Source organism: Theobroma cacao, chromosome 2, assembly GCF_000208745.1.
Source record: "Theobroma cacao cultivar B97-61/B2 chromosome 2, Criollo_cocoa_genome_V2, whole genome shotgun sequence".
Lineage (NCBI taxonomy): Eukaryota > Viridiplantae > Streptophyta > Magnoliopsida > Malvales > Malvaceae > Theobroma > Theobroma cacao.
This window is the reverse complement of record NC_030851.1, coordinates 31,442,343-31,466,588: the sequence shown is the minus strand read 5'-3', so window position 1 is coordinate 31,466,588 and position 24,246 is coordinate 31,442,343. Positions and strand designations below refer to the sequence as shown.

Genomic DNA, 24,246 nt, shown 5'->3' with positions numbered 1-24,246 from the left:
CTTTAGGATTGATAGTCCTAAGAATTATTAAGAAATTAAGGTGATGCCAGAAGAGCTATTTCTTGTAAAAATATCCAAATAATTGATTGCATGAAGGGGCGCACAACAGTCCAAATCAACCATTGCTCTTTTTCAACTAAAAATCAGGGCAATATCAAAGTCTATCGTCGCGACCCATTAATCAAAGATCTCATCACCATGCTCTCTCTGCTTTACCTGGATCCCCTATGCCTCCTTCATCGTATTGGTGAAGGACACACATTCCTGTATAAACAGAAATGAATTGCAGTACAACCTTGTGCTTGTTTCCAAGTAGCTAATGAGATGCCAATCTCACAGAAACCAACTGAGCCAGCTCAACAGGATAGGAAAATGCTTGAACTGTTTTCCAACCGTATATATTTACATAATTTTGCAGTTCAAAAGAGACAACCTGTTCCTTCAACTGTTTTCCAACCGTATATATTTACATAATTTTGCAGTTCAAAAGAGACAACCTGTTCCTTCAACTGATTTCCACGATAAAGTTGCATTCTGTCTTGTAACCAAACAAGCAATAAACAACACAATACCACAATATTCACAGTAAACAGACAATTCCAATGAAACCACCGTCAAGTGTTTTTTCCTCCTTTTATTTATCTTTATTTATTTCACATTTAGCTTTCAAATGATCGTATTTCTTTTCTTCCCACGCTTAGTTGATTACCTTCAACTTTATTCTCCTATTATTTTCATCTCTGCACACATAAGTTGTTATCTTTGATTTTTACTGCCAAAATTTCCTCTTATTTTTCTTTTTGAGTCCAAGCATCACTGCTTCTCTCCCCCCCTCTCCCTCTCCATTGCTGCCACTCTTCTTCAGCCTTTCCCCACATTTCAGCCCAAAATCCAGGGTCAACCATGATTGCCTGTTTCTCAATACGATGTAGTTCACACTTTGCATTATCAAGGGAAAAGTCCTAGCGTCTTTGCAATAAATAAATTATTTATTTATCAAATTTTACGTAGATACTATTTTTAATTTTATTTAATCCTAGGAATTTAATATAAATAAAACAACCTTACAAAAGTTTGTCCCAATTGAGAACCCTGACCTCTTATTTTGTTAACGGAAAATGAAGTCATGGGAGTCAATGCACTACGCTCAACTATCTGAATCCCAATTTTATTTCGAGAATTTCTTGTATACAGAAGGGCATCTTGACGAGCTTATTCCATTTTTCCTTCAGGATTTCTCAGTAGCTCTCCTCTTTCATGTTTTGTGAAAATCAATAAACTACGCCACCAAGCCCCGGTCTGGGAGTAGAGGATCTTTAGCTGAGGATCGTTCAGAGTTATAAATTTCTGCATCTTCAACCATTTTCTCTTCCTGGGATTGCCCCCAAATCACAGCATAAAATCCAATAGCTATTATGGCTGCTCCCAGTAAACTGCAGTTATATTTTGAATTGAAACCATATTTGTTATCTCCTCCAAACTTTCAAGTAAAGCAAACACAATCAAACTTCATTGGTAATAGTTTATTATACACGGAAAAATTTTACCTCCCAAGATAAAGTGTGTCACCAAGAAGGGTTACCCCCATAGCAAGGGCAATGACCATCCCAAGTGGCTTAAACATGGCAACATAGATAGGTCCTTTCCTGCGCAATGCCCATTTGTGAACAACACTTCGAAATGCTACCGCGAAAGCTGCCTAGAGATCAAGAGGGTGCCTCGAGTTAATTCAAATTTCAAAACGAGGAGAGATGATTAGGACAGAACTAAAGGATTTGGTTTGGTGTGTGAACTTACCGTGTAGACAATAGCTATTAACTCCATATTTAGCCCGAGTCTCCAAGCATTTGGGTCCTTCTCTACAATCAGCGAGACAAGCGAGGATAGTATGCAGACAAAGATGCTACAAATGAGTGTTACAATCATCTCCGCAGGGTAGCGCCTTATAATCCAAGTCTGTAGTTTTTGAGAGGAAAAAGGGAAATTACTACTCCATGTTTTTTCCGGTCAATCTTAGAGGGCAAAATTGCAGCAAATTATACATGAAAACAAACGTGTTTATTGTACATTTATTAGAGATGTACCTGAACATTGAGTATAATTGCAAAGATAACACTATGAGATGCAAGGAAAATGCCTCCAATAACCCAGTTTGATTGAGGAATCAGAAGAAGTTCGCCAAGCAATCTATTATTGGATGGAGTACTGGTAAGTGGCAGGCCTTTGTATAAAGTCACAACCAATGCCCCCGAGATTGATACCAGAGTGCCCAAAGACTTTGCCTGACTGCTTTTGATTCCCAAGTCCAGCTTTTCCATCCTGAACAAACCAATATTTGATTCGTGTCTTTTGCTATTGACACTATAACAATATAATGTAGGCTTTTGGAGTACGGATCGTATAATCTTTCTTGTATGACTTTGGGGCTAGGTAATTATTATTCTAACATCTTACTCGAAAAATAGAATCTCCACAAGGGACATATACATGTAAGCCTCGTTTTCTATACTCTGTTATATATACCCTTATTAAACAATTACAGACACTATCGTCACCTTTTGTAGCTAACAAAATTTAACATTACAGGGAAACAATATAGAAATTATTACTTACGAGAATTTGTCATACACCAAAAGCTACTCCTTAACAACTACTTATCTATGAGCAGACCTTTTTTTTTTGGGTACTTGAGTAGCAGAAAGATTTTGAAAAATTCTATACACCATTTTCTTTTTATAAGCATTCTACCTGTTAAAGGAAGTTTTTCTTCTGTAGTATAATATTTATAAAAATTTTAAATAAAATGACATGATGCTGATTGCAAACCAACCTCCCCTAAAGCTTACTTATTTATTCGCTCAACTTTTAGTCATACTACAGTTCAATATTTGCAGAGTATAAAAGCCAAAAGGCAGGGACGGAGTTAGTCAATTTTTATTGGAGGGGCCAAAGGCTAAGAAGAATAAAAGTTAAAAATTTTTAAAACTAATATATTGAACTTAACCATTAATAATCAAAATATTTATAATAGACAATAATTTTATTTAACATGTAAATAAAAAGAACAAAAAGAAAAAAAAAACTTATAATAATACTTTAAGAAAGTTTTACTCGATGATGGTAATATCTTTTTTAATATAAACAACTAAATTATTTGAAAGAAACTTATCATCTATTTTGTTTCGAAATCCTGTCTTTCTCAATATAAACAATTACAAAATTAATGTAGTTAATATCTAATATTCTTATTTTATTATATTTAAGTTTATAATACTAAATATTAAACTATAATGCATAATATATAAATAGTTAAATATGATATACAAAATTAATAATTTTTTCTTATACTCAAAATGATTTCCTTTCAACTAAATATAAAGCGTAAAGCACATTAAAAACATATACTCAAGATAATTTTTTCTTATATAATTAAGATTAATAAAAAATAATATATTAGTGAAATTGTAAACAACAACCAACCATACAATACTAGAACTTATATTTGAGAATTACATATACAATATTTTTTAAATTTTAAAAAATAAAATCCACATAATAGAAAAAAAATCATGACAAGGAGGACATATAACCTATATAACAAAAAAAAGAATGTGATTAATGATTCGTAAAAATTTAAAAAAGAAAATCTAACGAAACTTAAAATATATGAGCAAATAAACTATAATTGAAAAAAATAAAAAAATAAAAAAATAATAATAGAATTAGAAAAAATTAAATAAAAACTTTACCTTTTTATAATTTCACAATACAATGACAAAAAAGAAAAGAGGAAAAAATGAGTGGAGAGACTTAAAAAATTAAAAATTTGAGTAAAATTGAATGAGGCTTGTAAGATTATTTTATTATTTTTTAATTATACTAATTATTTAATAAGAAATTATTTTGAAAAATCATTAAAAAATATATAATATATACAAAATTTCAAAAATTTTGGGGTGCCCATTGCAAACGGACGCTCCTCCCCTGCCAAAGGGCAACCCCTAACATAAGGAAACGCACTTTTCCCATTTTTGTTTAGATGCTGTGGCTTTAAGAATAGAAACAAATAATTTTTAAATGGTCCTGTGTGATTATTTGAGTAATGTTTTCCACCTGAAGGTTTATAGTTGATCTGAGGGTCGCTTTGGGCTTGGGGGTGAGGCAGTGCATCTTTGTACTGTTTTGGACAGTAAGGGAAGGAGCTGGTTTGCTTTGCTGTCTACTTCACATATAGTATGTTTTATTGAGATTCACCTTCCTTAGCGCCCTTGTTTCGAACCTTTTAACTGAGGATGCCGCTTAAATTCTTCAATGCCTCCTCATATCTTCTTCAATGCTCTCTTTGTCCCAATTAAATTGTCACAATTGATTCTTTTCTTCTTTTTTTTTTTTATCAAAATTTTCTAAATTGGACCTCTATCATTTTAAACATTTTAATTAATCAAATCTTATAAAACATACATCTAAAAATTATTTCATCCAATATTTGTTTTTTAAAAAATCATACTTCTATCAATTATATGTATAAAATAATAGGAGGTTAACGTTGAAAATTTTTTACTAACAAAAGTTAAAATGCGATCCTTATGGAGACGAGTTAGCATTTCTCTAGGATGGATGTAAATGACGGGTAAACATTGTACTAGGATGAAACCCCTTGCTTTTGGTCTTCTGGGGGTTATTTCCTACATTAACCTTTAGTGCAATTATTCTTGTTTGCTTGTGCCACTTGGGTGCGCACTAGGCTCCCTAGTGGCCAAAGGGTGAGGAAATGATGTAGAGATATCACAGATGAATGATGCTGAATCAATCACCGGCCGTTGAAGGGTGAGGAAACGATATGGACAGATCACAGATGAATGATGCTGAATCAATCACCGGCCGTTGAAGGGTGAGGAAACGATATGGACAGATCACAGATGAATGATGCTGAATCAATCACCGGCCATTAAAGGGTGAGGAAACGATATACACAGATACACAGATGAATGATGCTGAATCAATCACTAGCCATTAACAATGTCCAGAGACAATGATACATGCGAAACGAAAAGGTTCTGAATCTAAGTTTGTTTTCGGCCACTGTCCTGAAAGTAGTTAGGCACTGAAAATAAACAGAAACCGGAACGTACCTAGAAATGATGGAAAATAAGAAAGTGAAGGCTGGAGAGAGATCAGCCATGGCCGAGGCCAGAGTTGGAGAGCCATATCCTAGTCCAGTATATGCGCATATCTGTCCAGCATAACTGCAATCCAATTGGAAATACTCAAGTTGCCATCACCAGTTGCAGAGTCAAGTCTCCCTAGATATAAGATTAAACTTTCGTTACAAGTCACAGGGAAAAAGTACCTGAGCACGCCTAGAAGGAAAATTTTGCAGATGCTGGACCATGTAAGAAGAGGGGGGGTTCTTTTTCTGTCATATGCCAACAATATTAAATAAAATTGAATTGGAATTTGAATTTGAATAGAAGAAGCTGAATGTATATAGAGTTACCTATAGAAGATGAAGATGCACGGAGCAAGAATGAAGATGGCAAGGATGTTTGAGTACAAAACTAGGACAAAATCACTGAGTCCTCTGTTCATGGCAGCCTTATTTACAGTGTTTAAGCCCACCTCCAAGAACTCTGTTGAAACCATTACAGCAGTTACACTTGCTCCCCACATCTTCTCTCCTCTCTTTATGTGCCTTTAGCTTTGGGGGTGATGCTATTCTATGTTCGAGGCAGATGATAAACCAGTCACCTTCCGAAGATATAGAAAAGAAGAGGGTAGAAAAAGGGAGGAAGGGGGGCTTTATTTGGATTTTGCAAAGATACCATACCTATGAAATAATATGATGACAATTTTGTACCGCATGATGGATCCCAGATTAGTGACAGTACTAACAACAACTCACTGCACACCTTCATAGTTCGCCAGCTTCGTTGAAGTAACTTTAATTGCACGCAATGACGAATCAAGAATTTTGTATGAGGGGTGTCGAGTCATTATTCAAGGTCATAGATCAGGTCAATACTTTGATTTGGAGTAAAAAATTAATAACTTTTGAAATAAAATTAAATTATAATATAAAATTTTATTAACAATTAAAATATAAATTTTCAGATTCACCAAAATAAATAGACATAAAACAAAAAAAATTAACATTAGATTTTCAAGTAGGCATCATAAGATGTGCTTGACATGCTTTCACACTTTCAAATTCATCGATAATTAAATCGATGTCAATAGTCTTAGCAATCTCTTTTTCAATGTAAAGGATAAGTGAACTAGCAAGAAAATCATCTTCCATCTTGTTACACAATCTTGTCTTTACAATTTTCATGGTTGAAAATGCACCCTCTATAGTTGTTATAGAAATTGGAAGACTTAAGATAAATCGAACCAAACGATCTAGGAGAGGATATACAATTGATTTTTTTGTCTTTGACATTAACTGGCATAGTTTTGAGAAATTTGAAACACTTTGCAAACATAGATCTCGCCTAATATCAAGTTCAAAAAGCTCTAATTCATATTTCATATATATGCAGTTTTTCTGGATGAGTGAAGTCATAAGGATTGAACTTTTGCACAAGCTTGCAGATGTCATCAATCTTGAATAATTTAAATCCATATTTAGGATCCAAAGATGAGCTAAGAACAAGCAACTCCATTATATCTTCAGTAATTCTACTATTCATCTCCTGTAGCCCTAAATCTATAATACCAATGAATAAATCAATCCTATAATGATGCATCATCAGAATTTGCTGACCTTTTAGTACTCGGCCTCTACTTGATTGATGAGGACCATTCATATCAAGAATTTCTATCTCATGTTTCTCACAAAAATACTCGACTTCTTGAAACAAAACATCATACCCATTATCTCTAAAGTTTTGAATAACTTTCTTTGTTGTAGTTGCTAAATTCATTGCATTAACAATGTCTTGTGATTTATGCTGAAGAAGTCCGCATAAATTATCTGCCTTTTCCAAAATCTCTATCATAAGATGTAGAATAAAAAAAATTCAAATGTGGTCATCAAATCATAATCTCTATTAGCTGAGGCCTTGTGGGATGAAGTGCCACCTTCATTTATTATTTCACTTAGAACTTTGAGAGTCAGATTCCACAAATCAAGTAAGCTACGAAGAGACCTTACATGAGAGCCCCATTGTGTATCACCTGCCCTTTTTAATGAGCCAACTTGATTTTTGCCTTTTCCAATTTCAAGCTCATCAGTAGAAACCAACTCTACAATCTCAATTGTGCCAGCAATTTGCAAATGATCCTTTCTTTTTGCAAAGGAATCAACAACATTAATATTAAGAGCCAAATGGGAGAAAAAATGCTCAATAGGGATAACATTTTTGCATGCTGCTACCAATATTAGTTGTAGTCGACGAGCAAAACAATGAATGTAATAAGCAAATGGGCACTTTTTAAAAAATAATGCTCGTAATCCTTTCCATTCACCTTGCATATTACTAGCACCATCATATCCTTGCCCTCGAATATTTTGGATGATAAGATTATGAAAACCAAACACACTACAAATTTTCTCCTTCAAAGTATAAGCATTAGTTTTCTCCACATAAACCAAATCAAAAAACCTCTTTCAAATGAAGCCTTTCTTTATCAACAAATCTTAAAACAATAGCTATTTGCTCTCTTTTTGCACCATCTCATGATTCATCTACAAGAATATAAAATTTTGAATCACCAATTTCTTCTTGAATGAAACTTTGGATTTTGCTTGCATAAAGGGCCAAAATCTCCTTTTGAATCATAGGAGATATATAAGAGGCATTTTGACAAGCATTATCCAAGACAACTTAAGCTACTTCCTCACTGTAAGAAGCAATCTGTTTTATGATTTCAATAAAATTGCCATGATTAATTGAATCCTTACATTCATTGTGAGTTCTAAAGGCAATACCTTGAAATGTACACAACTTAGCATCATCAATTAAAACTTTGAGTTGCAATCAATTTTTTAAAACTTTTTCAGACTTTTGTTTGTTAACAACCTTCTAAATATTTTAAGATGAATTCATTAAATCACAACAACACTCAGCTTTCTTATTTGCAGAATTTTCACCCTTTCCTTCATGGTTTAGGAAAAAACAATCATTCCCCATGTTGACTTTCCTCTGATGTCGAAAACCTTCAACTATAAAAGTAGTTAATTCGAAATGACCATAAGACTTAGCAAATAGAAAGCATGGAAGACAATATGCTTTATCTTTTGTTGGAAAATATTCCAACCAGTCAAAATACAACTTAAACCAAGCATAAACAAACCGTCAACCATTCTTTTCATTTGCTGGATAAACACCTTTTTGTGGAATCCCTTTATATGGACCAAGCTTAAGATAAGTTTTGCATATTGCATCCTTTTGGTCTACTGGGTAATCACTTATTAGCTTATGTAATCTTGGATCACGCTCTAAAGAAAGATCATCAAATTCTTTAGGTTCAATAATGGCAAACTTAGTAAGGTGAGAGTTTAGATAAGGAGATTCATTATCTAAAGGATTGGAAACTTTTAGATGAGGATTATGGACATTCACAGTTGACGTGTTCTGAACAAGGAAGGTCAAAATTGTCTTGCCAAGATTTTTTTTTGAAGTAAAAATCAATGTTTGAATTAATCATGGCTTTGTACCTATTTAATTTGAAAAAGTAAGATAAAATTATTGAAATTTTTAAATATTTTAATCACATTCTTGTCCAGTTTTAAGCCAAATCCCCCGAATTGTGATCAATAATGAACAACGCATATTAATAGTTGAAGAAACTCACCCTAGCAATGATAACAAAACCTAACTTCAAGATTATATTTTGGGCTTTTTGATCAATCACCTTCACCTATAAAAGAATAAAAGTATGCCCATTAAATTAAAATAGATAACAATAATTGATCTACAATATCCTTTATAAATTCAAATATTACTAACATAAAAAAAAGTAAAAATTAAAATTGAATTGGAAATTGGGAACTAAAGAAATATTACTTGTGAATTACAACAGTTTCATCTTAGATGTTACGGATTTCAAAATTTGTATGAGTTAAAAAGCTTAGCATAATTATTTGGTTTGAAGAAGAGAAAGGGATTTCAAATTTGTATGAATTAAAGATAGGGTTTAAAAAAAACCCAAGAAAAAAAAAGAGAGGAACCGTTTAAGAAAAAAAAGTGAAGGGTTTCTATTAAGGAAAAAAAGAAAAAGGAATTATATGAGTTAAAGGGTAGGGTTTAAAAAGAAACCTACGAAAAAAAAGGGAGAAACGGCTTGAAGGGTTGAAAAAGAAAGAAAAAAGGGAAACAATTTGAAGGGAAAAAAGAAACATTTTGAAGGGTTTTTGTCAAACAAAAAGAAAAAAAAAAGGAAAAATGGGAAAACAAATTTTCAAAATTTGGGTGCACTTGAGCATTTATCTCATTGGTTAGTGCATAATCCCCCTGCTTAAAGAGTAGAGTTCGAATCCCCCCTCCCTCAATTATAAAAAAAAAAATTCAAAATTTGGGCCTAGAATGGATTGAACCTAGGTCTTTCAAAATATAATTTAAGCTCCTTACCATTACTCTAAAGTAATTCATTAAAATCAATAGCGGTGACGAAATTATATATTTTAATTTTTAAACTTAAAAATAAAAAAATTAAAAACTGAGGGGTGACGGCCCTCCACCTCTGATTGCATGTTTGGTTTGCAAAATAAAATAAAATGGAATGGAATAGGTATTATATGATAATAGACTAGGTTAAAAATATAATAGAAATATTATAATGTTGGTTAATGGAATGCAATACGATAATAGTTACTATTATGACTTATTATAATATTTGGTTGGTAAAAATAATTTTAGAATTACAAAAGAATAGGTGATAAAAAAATAACAATACTCTTCATTATAATATATAATTATTTATTTTTATTTTGTTCTATTTTTTAAAATTAATAATTGATAACTCTATTATATACAGTTATTTTGACACATTTTAAGGGGCTTAAGTAGTTAGATCTTTGACATTTTAAGTTCGGATCATAGCATTTTAAGTGTTTTTTTAGTTTAAGTTTGATTACATGTTGAGTAGTTAATTTAAGTTATTTTAATTAAATTTTATGTTATTTTATTTTAAATTACTTTAAAAGTAGTTATTGCTAATTTCTCTTATTGCTTTTGTACGAAATTTAATGAAAAAGGCTCATTTGATGAAAATCAATGCAAGTATGGCAATGACTTAATTTGTATACGTTTTGGTATTTTGACCATATATCTTTCTACAAAACTCCAAATGAGATGATTATTGGACCACTAGAATTATAAGAGAAGGGCTACAACATTTATGTATTCAATTTGCCCAGTTCTGACCGGATCATGGTCAAAATGTTTCTCTAAGTTGGAGCATGGCAGTAGTATTCATGGAATGAATATGATGTGGTATTTGAAGAATATTTTTCAATCCAAAAGTCCAATTGACGTGATTCTTAAGCCATTGGAAAATTAAGAGATAGGATTAAAACTTTTATGTTTACCACTTTGCCCAGTTCAGAGCAGATCAGGGTGAAAATCACATTTGAAGTTGATAGATTGCTGTAGTACTAGGAGAAAAATGTTGCAGCGCTGGTAAAAGGAAGCACACAAGAATCCAAAGCCATGGTGCCAAGAAATCAAGGCCGCGGCACTAGGCAATTTTTCAAAATTAAAAATTTGATGGGATTTTGAAAATTAAATTATTTGGAGCCTATTTAAAGGACTTTTTCAGAGGTTTTAAGCGAGAGGCAACAAGCAATTATTTTGGAGATTTGGAGCCAAGAACAAAGCAAGAAAATAAAAGAATTGGAGGGATAATCAATATCACAAAGCTTCAACTATTAGTTTTCTCTGTTTACTTTTATGTTTTTCTTATTTTCTTTATCTTGGATTAATGGCTAATTTTCTTTAGACGAAGTTTTTATTAGATATTATGAGCTAAATTTATTTTTTTAAGATTGCAATTGAACTCACATGTAATATAAACTTTTAATCTTTCTTGCTTATCTTTAATGGGATTTAAATTGTTTATTCCAATTTGTTCTTAATGCTTTTAATTGGTTGATCACTAATTAAATTGATTTAGGAACCTAAACAGACTCGAGAAAGGGAGTTTAGTGTAGACTAAAATTGAGATAGCATAAGATCATATTAATTGATTTGCGTACAAAATAGGGATATACCTAGAAGCCTTATGTATCCAAATTAGAGTCTAAACTCAATGAGTCTATTTTAATTTCAATTCACATAGGATATAGTGTTTTGGTTAAAATAGATATTTTTAAAAAATGAGTCGAGAGACCTTTATAAATAATTGAGGGCTCTAGGTTAGCAATTTAATCCATTGAAATAAGTTAAGGAAGAGAGTTAAGATTTAGATAAAGTGTGAGGGATATTGTAATCCTAGGCTTGTTTGATTTGATTTTTACTCAATTATCTTGTTACTTTGATTTTTCTTTTTAGTATAAATTTTGGTTAATTAGTTTTATGTAATTAAGTTAATTATTGGAATTTGATTGTTTAGATAAGATTAAATTGTTCTAATTTTAGTACTCAGTAAAATTTAGATCAATTCTCTGTGAGATCGATACTCTGTTTACTTATATACTATCTATTCGATACGTATACTTGCGTAGTAAAATTTTAATTGACAATAATTTATAATTTATTTAAAATATTAATAATTTAAATATTAATATTTTATTTATAATTTAAATATTATTATTNTAAAAATATTAATAATTTTAATTAATTTTAAATTTAAAATATTAATTTTTTATAATATATAATTAAAAACTTAAACTCTTTATTATAATAAGATTTATTTTCATCAAAAACAAAAATACTCTTTATATAATTTAGTAAAATTTATACCAAAAGACAAAATTAAGTAAATTTTTTCTTTTTTAACCATTCAACTTTTCTTTTCATTAAAATTTTAAAATTTTAAAAATTTAATAATTTATTTTTAAAATATTAGTATATTTTTTTAATTTTTTCTCTACTTGCTTTTTTCATTTTTATTTTCATTTAATAATTTAAACATTAATATTTTAAAATATTAATATTGTATTTATAATTTAAATATCATTATGATTAAAATATTAAAATAATAATATTTTAAATTTTTTAATTTAAAATATTAATTTTGTAGGTATAAATTTGTAATTTTTGAAAGTAAGTAACGACATTTTAATCCAAAATATTTTGGACTCTACTCTCATGAGTGTGGAATAGCTAATAACATGAGAGAGATGGTAGCCATTTCAAGATTTTGTAAGGTTTTGCGAAATAACCATTCCAAATATGCTATTCTTTCCTCCAAAAACAAACCAAACAGAGGGAAGAAAGAATTTTAGGAGTAAAAAGGGGATGACTACCAAACATGCCATAAGTTTTGTGGGTTTTAAGATTGCCCATGCTTTCATATAAAAACTACAATATTTATATGCTAAAATTCACATAGTTGGTAGGGAATCAATTCTCATGTGGCCAATTCACAAATCCATTTATGCCAAGAATTAAGTACCTTTGCCTCTTTCCTCGCTAAATTGGAGTTTATCTCAACATGTGCTTTTCTTTTGATTGATTTTTTTTATAAGAAAGAAAATGAAAAAATAAATAATAAAAGTATCAATCAAACAAAATATTATTATTTTAAAATTTATCAACTAATTTTTCTTTTTTGAAAATTTTATTAATTACAATATCAGATAATTTTGAGTTTATAACTTACTATAAGACATTGGGCTTGAGGAATCAACATAACTTTCTTTATGCAAGAAAAATATGTTACACTTCCATGCTCCTGTTTTGGTACAAGAGGAACACTATTGAGGATGAATCAAGACAACAACAACTTTTCTTTCCTTTAACAACCTTCTTTCTTTTGTTTTGCCCTAGATCACAGCATAAAGTTAGGGTGGATATTTTAGTACCTATATTGGTTTCGAGTATCAACCCGATGACCTGAACTTGTGTGAGAAAATGAAGCACTCTAATGGTACATATAGTTCATGGTATAAAATAGTTATTATGTGCTAATAAAATAAGACAAAAATAGAATAAAATGATTGTTATGTGGTTTAACTCATAAAATGGAATAAGGTAAGAATTACTACTACGACTCATTCTAATGTTTGGTTGGTAAGAATAGCTATGGAATTACTAAGGAATAAATGATAAAATGACAAAACTATCCTCTATTATAATATTTGATTCAATATTATCAAAAGATGAAAACACTTACACCAAATGACCAAATACCCTTCACTACAATTTAATCACAGATTTATACTCAAAGATAAAATTACCCTTGATTATAATTTAATCACATATTTATACCAAAAGACAAAATTATCATTGACTATATTTTAATAATATTTTCATGAGAATACAAAATACCTTTTTATTATACTCTAATAAAATTTTATCAAAAAACAAAAATGCTCTCTATTTATATAATATATTTTGAAAGGTGGAATTTTATCAAGCCAACCATCAACCTGCCACTTCAAGTCTTAAAAGCCTTTTGACTAAAGAATCTTGATGGCATAACAATTGCCTCAATTGGGTGAAGATTGTACATTTGCATCTTGTGCAAAGATAGATATATATATATATATATATTGTTATCTAAAATGTTTAATGCTTGAATTATGGATTCTAATAAACAAGGACATTTTCGTCTAATGAAACTTTTATCCTATTTCATCATCCATGGAATGGTTAATAATGGAGAGAATGGAATGGCTAAGCTCCTTTTTTGAGAATAGCCGTTCTTTTGAATGGCTATTCTCAATAGTAAAAAGTAACCTAGCAAAATGCTTTACTAAGCCATTCCCCCTACCAAATATATTATAAGTCCTTGTCAACCAACTATTCATTTTGTAATTAATTGATAGTAAATTATTAGTTACTCCACCCAAAACCCAAGATCAATTTTAACCCAAAATCAATTTTAAAGTAACCTGTTAACCTTAAGTGGCTAACTTGCTTTCTTTTTCAAAATTGCTTCAATCTAGCCTTTTCTCTTCTCCTTTTCATAGTCGTTCTTATTGTTTCTCTTCTCTTTGCCATGAGCCATCCTTGTTACTTCTCTTTTTTTTACCGTTATCAGTTTGCCTACTTTCCATTTCTCTTTTATTTACTATGCCTACTCTATTGTCGAACAATGAAACGTTGGCATGAACAGCACCAAGGAAAACTGTAAAAAGGGTTCTTTGTGAAAAGGAAAGGAAGTGTTGCAAACAAGTAAAAAAGAAGTACCAAAAGTGGAGGAGAAGAAGATTGGAGTAGTTACTAAAGTACTGTGTGTTATGACAGGTGAAAAAATAATATATGAAAAGTTAAATAATGATTGAGGATAAGTAAAGAATATGCAAGTGGTAAAATAACTGTATTGCCAAAATAGTAGAGTAAGATTGAGAATAGATAGAAAATAGGCAAGTGGTAGAATAACTGTATTACCAAAGTAATAGAGTAAGACAAAAAGTAGATAGAGAATAGGTGAGCGGTAGAGTGAAGCAAAGAAGCTTTAAGTTGAAGTGTGTTAAAAAGATAAGCTCTGTGTGAGAATGTTATAGCTCTAGAAAAGTGAAAGTCCTTTAAATGAATTGTGAAAGTTATATATATAGTGCCAGAAATGGAGATTACTCAAGAATAGACATTAATGCACGTAATGAATAACATCATTAAGTAGAGCTTTAATATTATGTGACCGTTACTTAGCTTTAATGTTGATGAACAGTTAAAAACCCATTTGTGTGACTATTGAAGTAATGGATTTTATAACCATTAATAATGTAATAAGATTTATTCTTGAGTAGAAGGTAAAGAGAAGAGGTATATGAGAAAAGCTATATGAGAACAAGTTAAGAGAAAAAGGTGTACGTAAATAGGTACAAAAGAATAAGCTATACGTAAACAGGTACAATAAAACAAGGTAAGGGTGAGAAAGAGCTATAACAACCTCAACTTAAAATGAATAAAACATTCCCAAGTCTCATCACTAGCTATTCTCAACACTTAAATATCAAATTGTAATTCCCTACTCACCTTGGTAGCTTCGTAGTTGAATCTCTTCCAAAAATTTCAAGCTATTATGGAAGCTCCCTCTTTCTCTCTCTAAACAGCTACCTAGTGAGAGAAAGTATGGAAATAAGATTTTTTTTTTGAAGGGTTTTAAAATGAGAGAGTGAAAGAGCACAAAGGTTCTATGAAATGGTGAACAAAAGCATGAAAAGTGGAGCTAGCTTGAAAGAGTTATGGAAGCTTAAAAAGAACTCCCATGGAGGATGAAGAAACATGAGAGGGAAGATGGAAGAAGAAGAAGAAGCTGCTGAAAAATGTGAGAAGAAGCTACTGGAAGATGATATTTATAGCTCAACCTTATTCAACTCCACTTAAATTACGAAAATGCCTTTAGCAAGTTAGCTTATTCTTCTCCAATCCTTTGTGCAATCTTTTTACTCTTTTGACATTGAGGCCAAGTCCACAATGGTCTAAAAATATTCGAGTTTACGAAAAATTAAAATTTGAGTCGAGATGAAAAATGACCATTTTGCCCCTACTTTGGAAATCATCATTTTTTTTATTTCCTTCGTCATTTAATCCTTATTTTCATCATTCATTTATGCTCTAGGCCTACTTAGGCCTTAAAATTGTTTGAAAGCATACTTCTAAGGGCTCACTAAAGAAATGACGAAATTACCCCTGACTCGGGTTATCGTGTATACACTTAGTTATGAGGCTATAGAGGTCGACGTCTCACATGGGCATGTTGTTTTAGATTATGTTTTTTCTCATGCTTCTCACCATTAGGATGAAGTTGACATAAATTCTTTTCTTTCTTTCCACATTTTGCCTTTCTTTTTTATGTTTTATTAATTGAATTACCTAAATAAAAGTCAATCTTTGGATTTATTTTTATCCAAATGCCCAAAATTTCAATGCTTATTTTACACACATATATGATGAATTACAAGAAAGTATACCTTCTAAGATGAAGATTATTCCCAATAAAAGAAAACCCCCATGTATGGATAACACTTTGAATTGCTACTACAAAAACTACCTATAGATTAAGTAGCACATTTAAATTATTATAGACTTGAATAAGATATGCATACCGAGTAACCAATAAATATTAACTCCATGTCAGGTTTTAATCTCCAAGCATTTGGATCTCTCTCTACAATTAAGGTAAGTGCAATAGATTAAACAGTTACAAAGATGCAACAAACAGTTGTTACCATTAGTTCTTTAAGGGATTCTTTAATTATCTAGGTCTAACCATGAAAATCCTACTTCAAAATTATTTCCATGGAAGTGAAGGCTTAGACATATACATTGGAAGGTTTCAACAACATTTTCTTAGACAACATACATTAATAATGCTAGGGAAAATGCATAGGCAAGGAGTAGAATGCCTTAAATTATCCAATTTGATCGTAGTTATTAGTGAAGCTCATTAGGTAAATTATTGTCATTGAAGTAAATAGAATGAGATGATCTTTGTACAAAACAAATAATCCTCTTGCAATCAATACATTAGTTCCCAGATACTTGACTTAACTACTTTGTATTTGCAACTTTAGCTTTTCCATTATGAAGGCACAAATAACTAAAATCAATAGTCACTTACAAGGAAAAAAACAAAGTCTTATTAGTTTGAACTATTCATCAACAAAAGCTTGAAGAAATAACTAAATGTCGATCAAGGCGTTAATTTATTTTCCCAATACTTGCATTTTAAAATTGATTCCCTTTCTTTATTTGGAAAAGAAATTTTTACTTATATAGAAATATTTTGTCTTAGTTTCATTTTGAATTTCAGCAAATTGAGAGTTGTCAGAATCTATTCTAATTCTGATCTAAACCAGCACTTTAGACTGCTTTCCCTTTTTTTTCATTTCTTTAAATCCTAATCCTATCCCAACCGCACATCATTCCTTATAACTATCAATAAGGCATGTTAACATTCAATTTATGACTGAATAGTAATATGTTGTTGGCATCCATATAAGGTAACTTAAATTTTCGTATGTATGATACCTTGCACGTCTAATGTTGGTGTTTAATAGATGAAAACAATGAAGCGGCCATCATATTCACCTGTCTGACTCATGAGCACTATAATAATTGGAAGCCATTTGTCAAAAGAAAGGATCTTATTGGTGTGACATGTCTCTTAAGTTTTTTTACATATACAAATAAAGATTAAAATAAGCTTCATAAAGTATTTAAGAATGCATCACAGCAACAAACAAAAAAAAATATCCTTGACCACTCACAAAATGCTTTTATGGAGGTGGGATCACAAGGAGGTGAAAAAAAAAACTTAAGTAAAAAATTTATATAGCCCTCTATATTGTATTAGTACTAAAAATCTTGCAATAAGGCTAATTATATAGAGCACAAAGAAAATAGTAAAACAAAAACATCTCTTACAAGAGATGTTGGTTCTCAAGCAATAAATAACATAATACCACAATACCTATAGTCAATAGACAACACAAATTTATCAAGTCAATGATAATCACAAGATAATAAATCTAAGACAATCAACAAATGAAAAATAAATTGACAAATGTCGTAAATATCAGCAAAAAAATAAAGATTACGAAATAGATATACAAAACCCCTCTAGTGTAAAGGAAAAAGTCATGGGGCAAATTAGATAAGAATCTACTATATGAGAAATAAGCAAACTTGCAAGGTTCAATATCTTAAGCTTTTTGTCCAAAACTTAAGATTCACAACAATTGGAACATTATAATTGTTAGCCTTGAGTTACATCATGTTTTGATTTAACAAAAATCACATATATCTTGAACTTATTGTCAAGCATTTGAAATTGTTGCCAATATAGTTTTAATCCCCTAAAATCATATAATCATTTGAAAAGCCATGCATCGTTAAAAAACATCATAAAAACTTCTAAACAATGCATATTTAGCTAAGAACGTAAGAGCAAACATGCCTTGAATGTCATTTAAATGTAAGAAAAAGGCAATGAAGAAATAGCTAAAGAAAAGAGCTAGAAACTAAGGAAACCTCAAGACACAAGTCAAGAGTCAATCCTAAAGAAACTTAAGTCAATCTTAAAAAAGCTCAAGTCGATCCAAATGCAGAAATAGCACAAAACTTAAAGAATATAAAGCCATAGTTGACCTTGAGGTGCCTATAGTCGTCCCTATTCCAAAAAGCTCAAGAAAATGAAGATTTGAACAGACATAGTCGACCTTGGCTTCCAAAAATTGATTCTAGACCATATAAAACATTTCATTCTTAAGAAATAGTGTCATCTATGCAAACACATAAGATCAACAAATTCAAGCAAACTTATGCATTCATTTTCGTCAAGAATAAGTCATAACAACATTTTCAACATGTGACAAATTTGTTCAAGCTATATATCAATAGAAGGTCAAGCATGGTAAATGATTTTCTCCTATAGGTTCATATTGACGACATCAATTTGATTCTAAATTTTCAAAGTAAGGTTGTTGAAAAGGTTTAACTTTTAGGCTCAAATTCCTTGTTTAGACTATTAGAATGAGTCTGAGAGCAAGTTATCAAATATGCTTATATTATTATCATATCATCCTTATCAAGTCATTTATGCTCAAGTGTAAATGTATCTTATGTTCTCATACTTTACAATCAACAATTTTGCACACTCAATAACAATCATATATATTTTCAAGCAAATGCAACATGAACAACACTCAATATTCCTACAAGCAATTCATAAACAATCAAATTTCATTACTCAAGTATTTTTCAAAATTTAAAGAGAAAGAAATGGATATCACCCATTTTTCATTTGATGTTCAATCTTCAAATTGCTCTTCCTTGTTAATTATGCCTACAAGCATTGCTTTCACAAGATATTATGTCACAGCCCAATTCCCCGAGCCATAACTAGCACAAGGACCCAATAGGCGTGGCCCATTGGGCCCAAGCAAACCTTTCTATGAAATTTGGTTATTAGACCACCTATCCCTCTTTTACCTCTAAGGTTCTTAATTCATTGTTTTCAAAAATAATTTTCTTTTGAAAATAAATCATGGCAACTGAACAATACCATCCATAAAATAATATTACCATATGCCAACTTGTGGAGACATTATCATGCAAACCAAACATACAGTGTTTACAAGAAATCTCATGAATTACATTTAATTAACCATATACTTATACAAAAGACCTTGACTATCAACGAAGTGACTTTGGCGTAGATACTATCATGGAGTGTTCTAGCAAACCTACCATAAGATGAACAAGAGGAAGCGCCTCTACCTAAGATCCAATTATCTTTAAACCTGAAAATTAAAACATGAAGTTGAAAAGGATGAGTATAAATCCAGTGAGTGAATATAGGAAGGAAAAAAGCAAACGATACAGAGAGCTTTTCAAAAACATGATGCACTTGTTTAAAAACAATTCAATTTATATATTATGAACAAAACTCGATACCATGCTATTTTTCAACTCATTTTAAAACATTTAGAAACTTCAAGCAAGGCAAGCATGATAGAGCGAATCTCGCTGCAGCGGAAAGGCATTCTCGTTGAAAGATGGAGTTGAAAGTTGTAACCTTGGTGCACAAAGAGTTGGGAGAAGGAAAAAGCAAGAAAAATAAAGAAAAGAAAGGAAAACAAAGAAAAGAAAATGAAAATTCTTGCTTTTTATAGTGGAGGAACAAAAATGGCATTGGGAGGAGAAGGAGAAGGAAGATGATGCTTTGGAGATGATGACCGACTATGTGATAAGGATGAAGGGTCAAAGCGTCCTTTGGAAGCTTTGACCAAGCTTGATAGGAAAATTACTGTTTTGCCTTCCTAAGTTCCCATCCTTTCAATTTAGTCCTCCCAACCCTCTTCTAAATTCCAATTTCTTTCTATTATCTTCTTTTACATATGTACAAACAAAAAATAAAATTTGTACTCCAACACGATGTCCCCACAATATTTAAAATATTTATTTAGTCATGCTATCTTTATTTAATAAAGACACGCGGGCCCTATTAACATCATTTTTCTCTGAAATTTCCTCTTTCTTCTTTTCCGCCACTTAGATTGACCATGTATTTCTCCTTCATAGAAAATTTCGACATCGAATAAAATATTAATATTTTAATATTATTTTATTAATAAAATATTATTTATATCCCAAAATTTTTCACTAGTTTTCTTGGGCACCAAAACATCTTACTTTGCCTTGATTCACATCCAAATCACCTTTTATCTCACAAATTCTTCCTCGATAAAAATATTATTATTTTATTATTATTTTTCGCATGCAGAATATTTTATCTTAAAATAGTATTTTCACTTGTCTCTATCATTTGGCACTTAAATCAGCATCAATTACCCTTTGTCTCATTGATAAGGTCATATTGACTTTTATACGAGAGTATTAAGTGTCACATATTAGGTATCCAAATTGTTTTGGATTCTTAAGGAGGATGACGAGCTATATAGGCAAACACTTGAAAGAGAACTAGAAGAGGATGATCTCTTAAATGAAAGCTGATCAAGTGAGGATGAAAAAAATTCAAATTTCGAAATTCGAGACCAAATTGTGAGGTAAGTTCTTGTCCCTTATCTCTTTGCATTTCCACAGTGTTGAACTTGATTGTATTGCCTCTTTCCGAGAGCATTAAGGATAGTATGCATGGCTTTGGCATTGAGTTCAATCAAATTAAGATCATGTGAATTCCAATTTGCCATGTTTTTCTTTATTTGGTATGGACCATCTTCAATTTGCTTCCACATTTGATAATCATTTGTAATACCGAAATGTCTCATTTTTTTTTCAAAAGCAAACATGATACATTGAAAATGTCTCATTTTATATCTCCAAACATGAAAGTCTTCACCATTGAAGTATAGAGGTTCATGATGTAATGATCCTTTTTGCATATTGCAATTATCAAGTGCCATGAGACAAAAGCTTGCAACTTCATCATCCTCCTCATCTTGGGAGTCATCACTATCAGTCAAGTTGCTATCATTCCTTTCTTCTTGAAGTGTCATTTGTGTTGTCTTTAAGGCATACATATTTAGTGTGACTAGGCCTTTTGCAATCAAAACATATCAAGTTGTTTCTTCAATGTTCTTCCTTAAGCACATCCTTTCTTGTTGGTTTCCTAGCTTTAAATTTTTTCTTCATGTACCTATTAATTTTCCTAACTAATCTTGCCATGTCCTCTTCATTCTCACTCTCACCCTTAATGCTTCTTTTTTCTTCCTTAACTATAGACTTAAGGGATATCCCTTTTTATTTAACCTCCTTTTTCTTAGGTTCCTCCCTTTAATTTTCATGTCTAAATATCATTTCATAAGTGATTAAGAATCCTATTAACTCCTCTAGCTTAAAGTCATTAAGGTTTCTAGTTTCCTCTATAGTTGTGACTTTAGGTATCCAAAACTTAGGTAGGCTATACAAAATTTTCTTCAGAAGTTAGGCATTTGGAAAGTCTTTTCCTAAAGCCTTTAAACTTACAACAATGTTACTAAACCTCTCAAACATCTCATTTATGGACTCATCTTCTATCATCCTAAAAAGCTCATAGTCATAAGTAAGCAATCCAATTTTGGATTCCTTGACTTGGTTGGTGCCTTCATAAGTGGTTTCTAAGGTATCCCAAATTTGTTTTTCATTTTAACACATAGACACTTTATTAAACTCACCAACTCCTTAGGCACACAGAAGAGTATTATAAACTTTGCAATTTATTTGAATTAATTTCTTATCTTTGTCATCCCATGTTTTCTTAGACTTAATGACTACTTTGCTATCTACCTCCTTAGTTGGAACATATGGACCATCTAATATGACATTCCAAACATCTAACTCCATAGATTAAATAAACATTTCCATATGTTTCTTCCAATAAAGATAATTTATACCTACAAAAAAGGGTGGTCTTTGGATCGATTGCCCTTTTCCCAAGTACGAAAATCATCACCTCCATATTCATTGTTTTGAGCTTCTACAGTGGATCTCTTAAAAACGGTTATACCTACAAAATTTAAGACCAAGCTCTAATACCAATTGTTAGAGTAGAAGTCTCAAAATAAAGTATATCAAGAGGGGGTGAATTGGTATTTATAAAAATTTCTTTGAGAATTTAGTTATCAAGATCCAAACTTTTTTACCCAAAAATATTTTCTAGCATCAAAAATAATTTTCAACAATAGATCACTTTAACACAAAAACAATATATTAAGATAAATATTTTTTCAAGTTAAATATTAGCTATGAAGAGTAAAGGAAAAAAATAATTTTCTAAGTACATAAATCAATATAAAACTATTTTCCTAAAACAAATATAAACAACAACTAATAATGTGGGAAATTAAAAAGAGACACAAGAAATTTATAGTGGTTTGACTTTTTCGATGCCGACATCCACTATCTTGGTAACTAAGGAATGTCAATCAACTATCAAGAATTCTTGATTTTTAACGGGACAAAGCGAAAACCCTCTCACAATCCACAAAAGGATTCTTACGTTTTAATGGGATCAAGTGATAACCCTTACACAATCCATAAAGAGATTCTTACTTTTTGACAAGATCAAACGATAACCCTTACACAATCCACAAAGGGATTTTTACTTTTTGACAAGATCAAGTGATAACCCTTACAACAGCTTTTCACAGAATCAAGCGATAACCCTCAAACAATCCAAAAAGAGATTCTTGCTTTTTGATGGGATCAAGCAATGACCCATATGTAGTCCATAAAGGGATTTTTGCTTTTTAACGAGAAGGAATAACCATTACAAGATAGCTTTTAAGGTTAAGCTAAAACCTTTACAATATGTGTACAAAGGAGTAATAGCAAAGATTTGCCTTATAAAGGCTGGATGCTTGAGATTTTAGTTTGGGTGTAGTGAGAAAAGAAAAATCAACTTGAATGAAGTAAGGATTCAACTTTGTAAACTTGATGAAAGACTAAAAGGATGCTAGAGAGGGAAAATGAGCTCTTAGTAGTCTTTCTAGGGTTTGAAGCTTTGGTTCAGTTCTTTTCTTCCTTAAAATAGCTCAATGTGTCTATTTATAGTTAGGGCAATGTTTGAAGCCATTAGACACAAGTTTGAATCAAATCTCATCATTGCTGAAAGCTTGAAGGTCGACTACATCGCTCCTAGAGTCTACTTTGTTTTTCAAAATTTTCAAATTAGGGCTTCCATAATCGAGCGTAATCTTTCTCTTATCAATCCATCTCCCAAGAGTGTGTTTTTTACAAGTTTAAGCTATTATAGTTTACTATGCTTCCTCTATAGTCGACTATGGCTGTGTAAACTTGACTTTTCCTTGCCTTTAACTTGTCAGGGTCGACTATGCTTGGTATAGGTCAACTATGTCTATTCAAAACGTGATTTTCTTGAGCGTTCTTGAACAATGTCGACTATAAACACTTCAAGGTCGATTATGGCTTTATAATCTTCCAGTACTACACTCTTTCAGCTTTTGGAACGACTCGAGCATTTCTAGGATCAACTTTTAGCTTGTCTTTTGAGGTTTCCTTAGTTTTTTGGTGTTTTTCTCTAGTTATTTCCTCTTTGTCTTGTTCCTACATTCAAATAACATTTCAAGGTATGTTTGCTCTTACTTTTTTAACTGAATATGCATTGTTTGAAATCTTATGATATGTTTTCTAATGAAGTATAGCTTTTCAAACAAATACGTAACCTTAAGGGATTAAAATTGTATTTGAGACAATTTCAAATGCTTGACATTAAGTTCAAGAAAACATATAATTTTTGTTAAATCAAAACATGATGTAACAGCTTGGACTAAATTACACACAATATCAAAGTATATGGACTAAATTAACTAGATTTTGGATAAAATGACTAAATTGAACAAATCTCTATAGTATAAACACTATCTAGATACTTTGATCATTCGACTGCACATTAGAAAAAAGGAAAAAAGTAAAACGCTATCACACAATTGACCTCAGTTACCAATAAAGCAAGTAGAACGGGGTTGGACCCCATGCAAGCTATTAACCTAGTAAACATAATAGTTTTCCCTTCCAACCCTATTAAAAGAAGATTAACTACTCAACTCATCACTTAAAGTCCATTTTGGCTTACTTGACTTATAACGCAAGTCTTTTTGTGGGAATCACCTTGGACAACGTATCAACGTTATTTTTGTTTATGTGAATCTTTTTCAAATGTATCATGTGA

General features: G+C 31.1%; 2 protein-coding genes across 2 annotated transcripts; both read right to left on the bottom strand.

Moving 5' to 3' along the window:
• LOC18609424 (WAT1-related protein At5g40210) lies at window positions 1,143-5,904 on the bottom strand. The gene is made up of 7 exons (XM_007044527.2): window positions 5,498-5,904; window positions 5,351-5,416; window positions 5,133-5,246; window positions 2,085-2,319; window positions 1,798-1,956; window positions 1,548-1,699; window positions 1,143-1,433 (listed from the first exon to the last, which is right to left on the bottom strand). Exons 1-7 carry the CDS (start codon window positions 5,668-5,670, stop codon window positions 1,280-1,282), a joined length of 1,053 nt encoding a protein of 350 aa, XP_007044589.2. The 5' UTR covers window positions 5,671-5,904; the 3' UTR covers window positions 1,143-1,279.
• Window positions 6,519-7,474, bottom strand: LOC108660702. The gene is made up of 2 exons (XM_018114966.1): window positions 7,081-7,474; window positions 6,519-6,991 (listed from the first exon to the last, which is right to left on the bottom strand). Exons 1-2 carry the CDS (start codon window positions 7,472-7,474, stop codon window positions 6,519-6,521), a joined length of 867 nt encoding a protein of 288 aa, XP_017970455.1.

Excerpts from the sequence above, each read along its gene's own strand:
- LOC108660702 (XM_018114966.1), bottom strand. The coding sequence starts at position 7,474 with ATGCAAGGTGAATGGAAAGGATTACGAGCATTATTTTTTAAAAAGTGC. Across the intron at positions 6,992-7,080 it reads AAGTGAAATAATAAATGAAG|AGATTTTGGAAAAGGCAGAT; the intron begins GTGGCACTTCAT and ends ATCTTATGATAG.
- LOC18609424 (XM_007044527.2), bottom strand. The coding sequence starts at position 5,670 with ATGTGGGGAGCAAGTGTAACTGCTGTAATGGTTTCAACAGAGTTCTTG. Across the intron at positions 5,247-5,350 it reads TTCCTTCTAGGCGTGCTCAG|TTATGCTGGACAGATATGCG; the intron begins GTACTTTTTCCC and ends ATTGGATTGCAG. Across the intron at positions 1,957-2,084 it reads CAATTATACTCAATGTTCAG|ACTTGGATTATAAGGCGCTA; the intron begins GTACATCTCTAA and ends CAAAAACTACAG.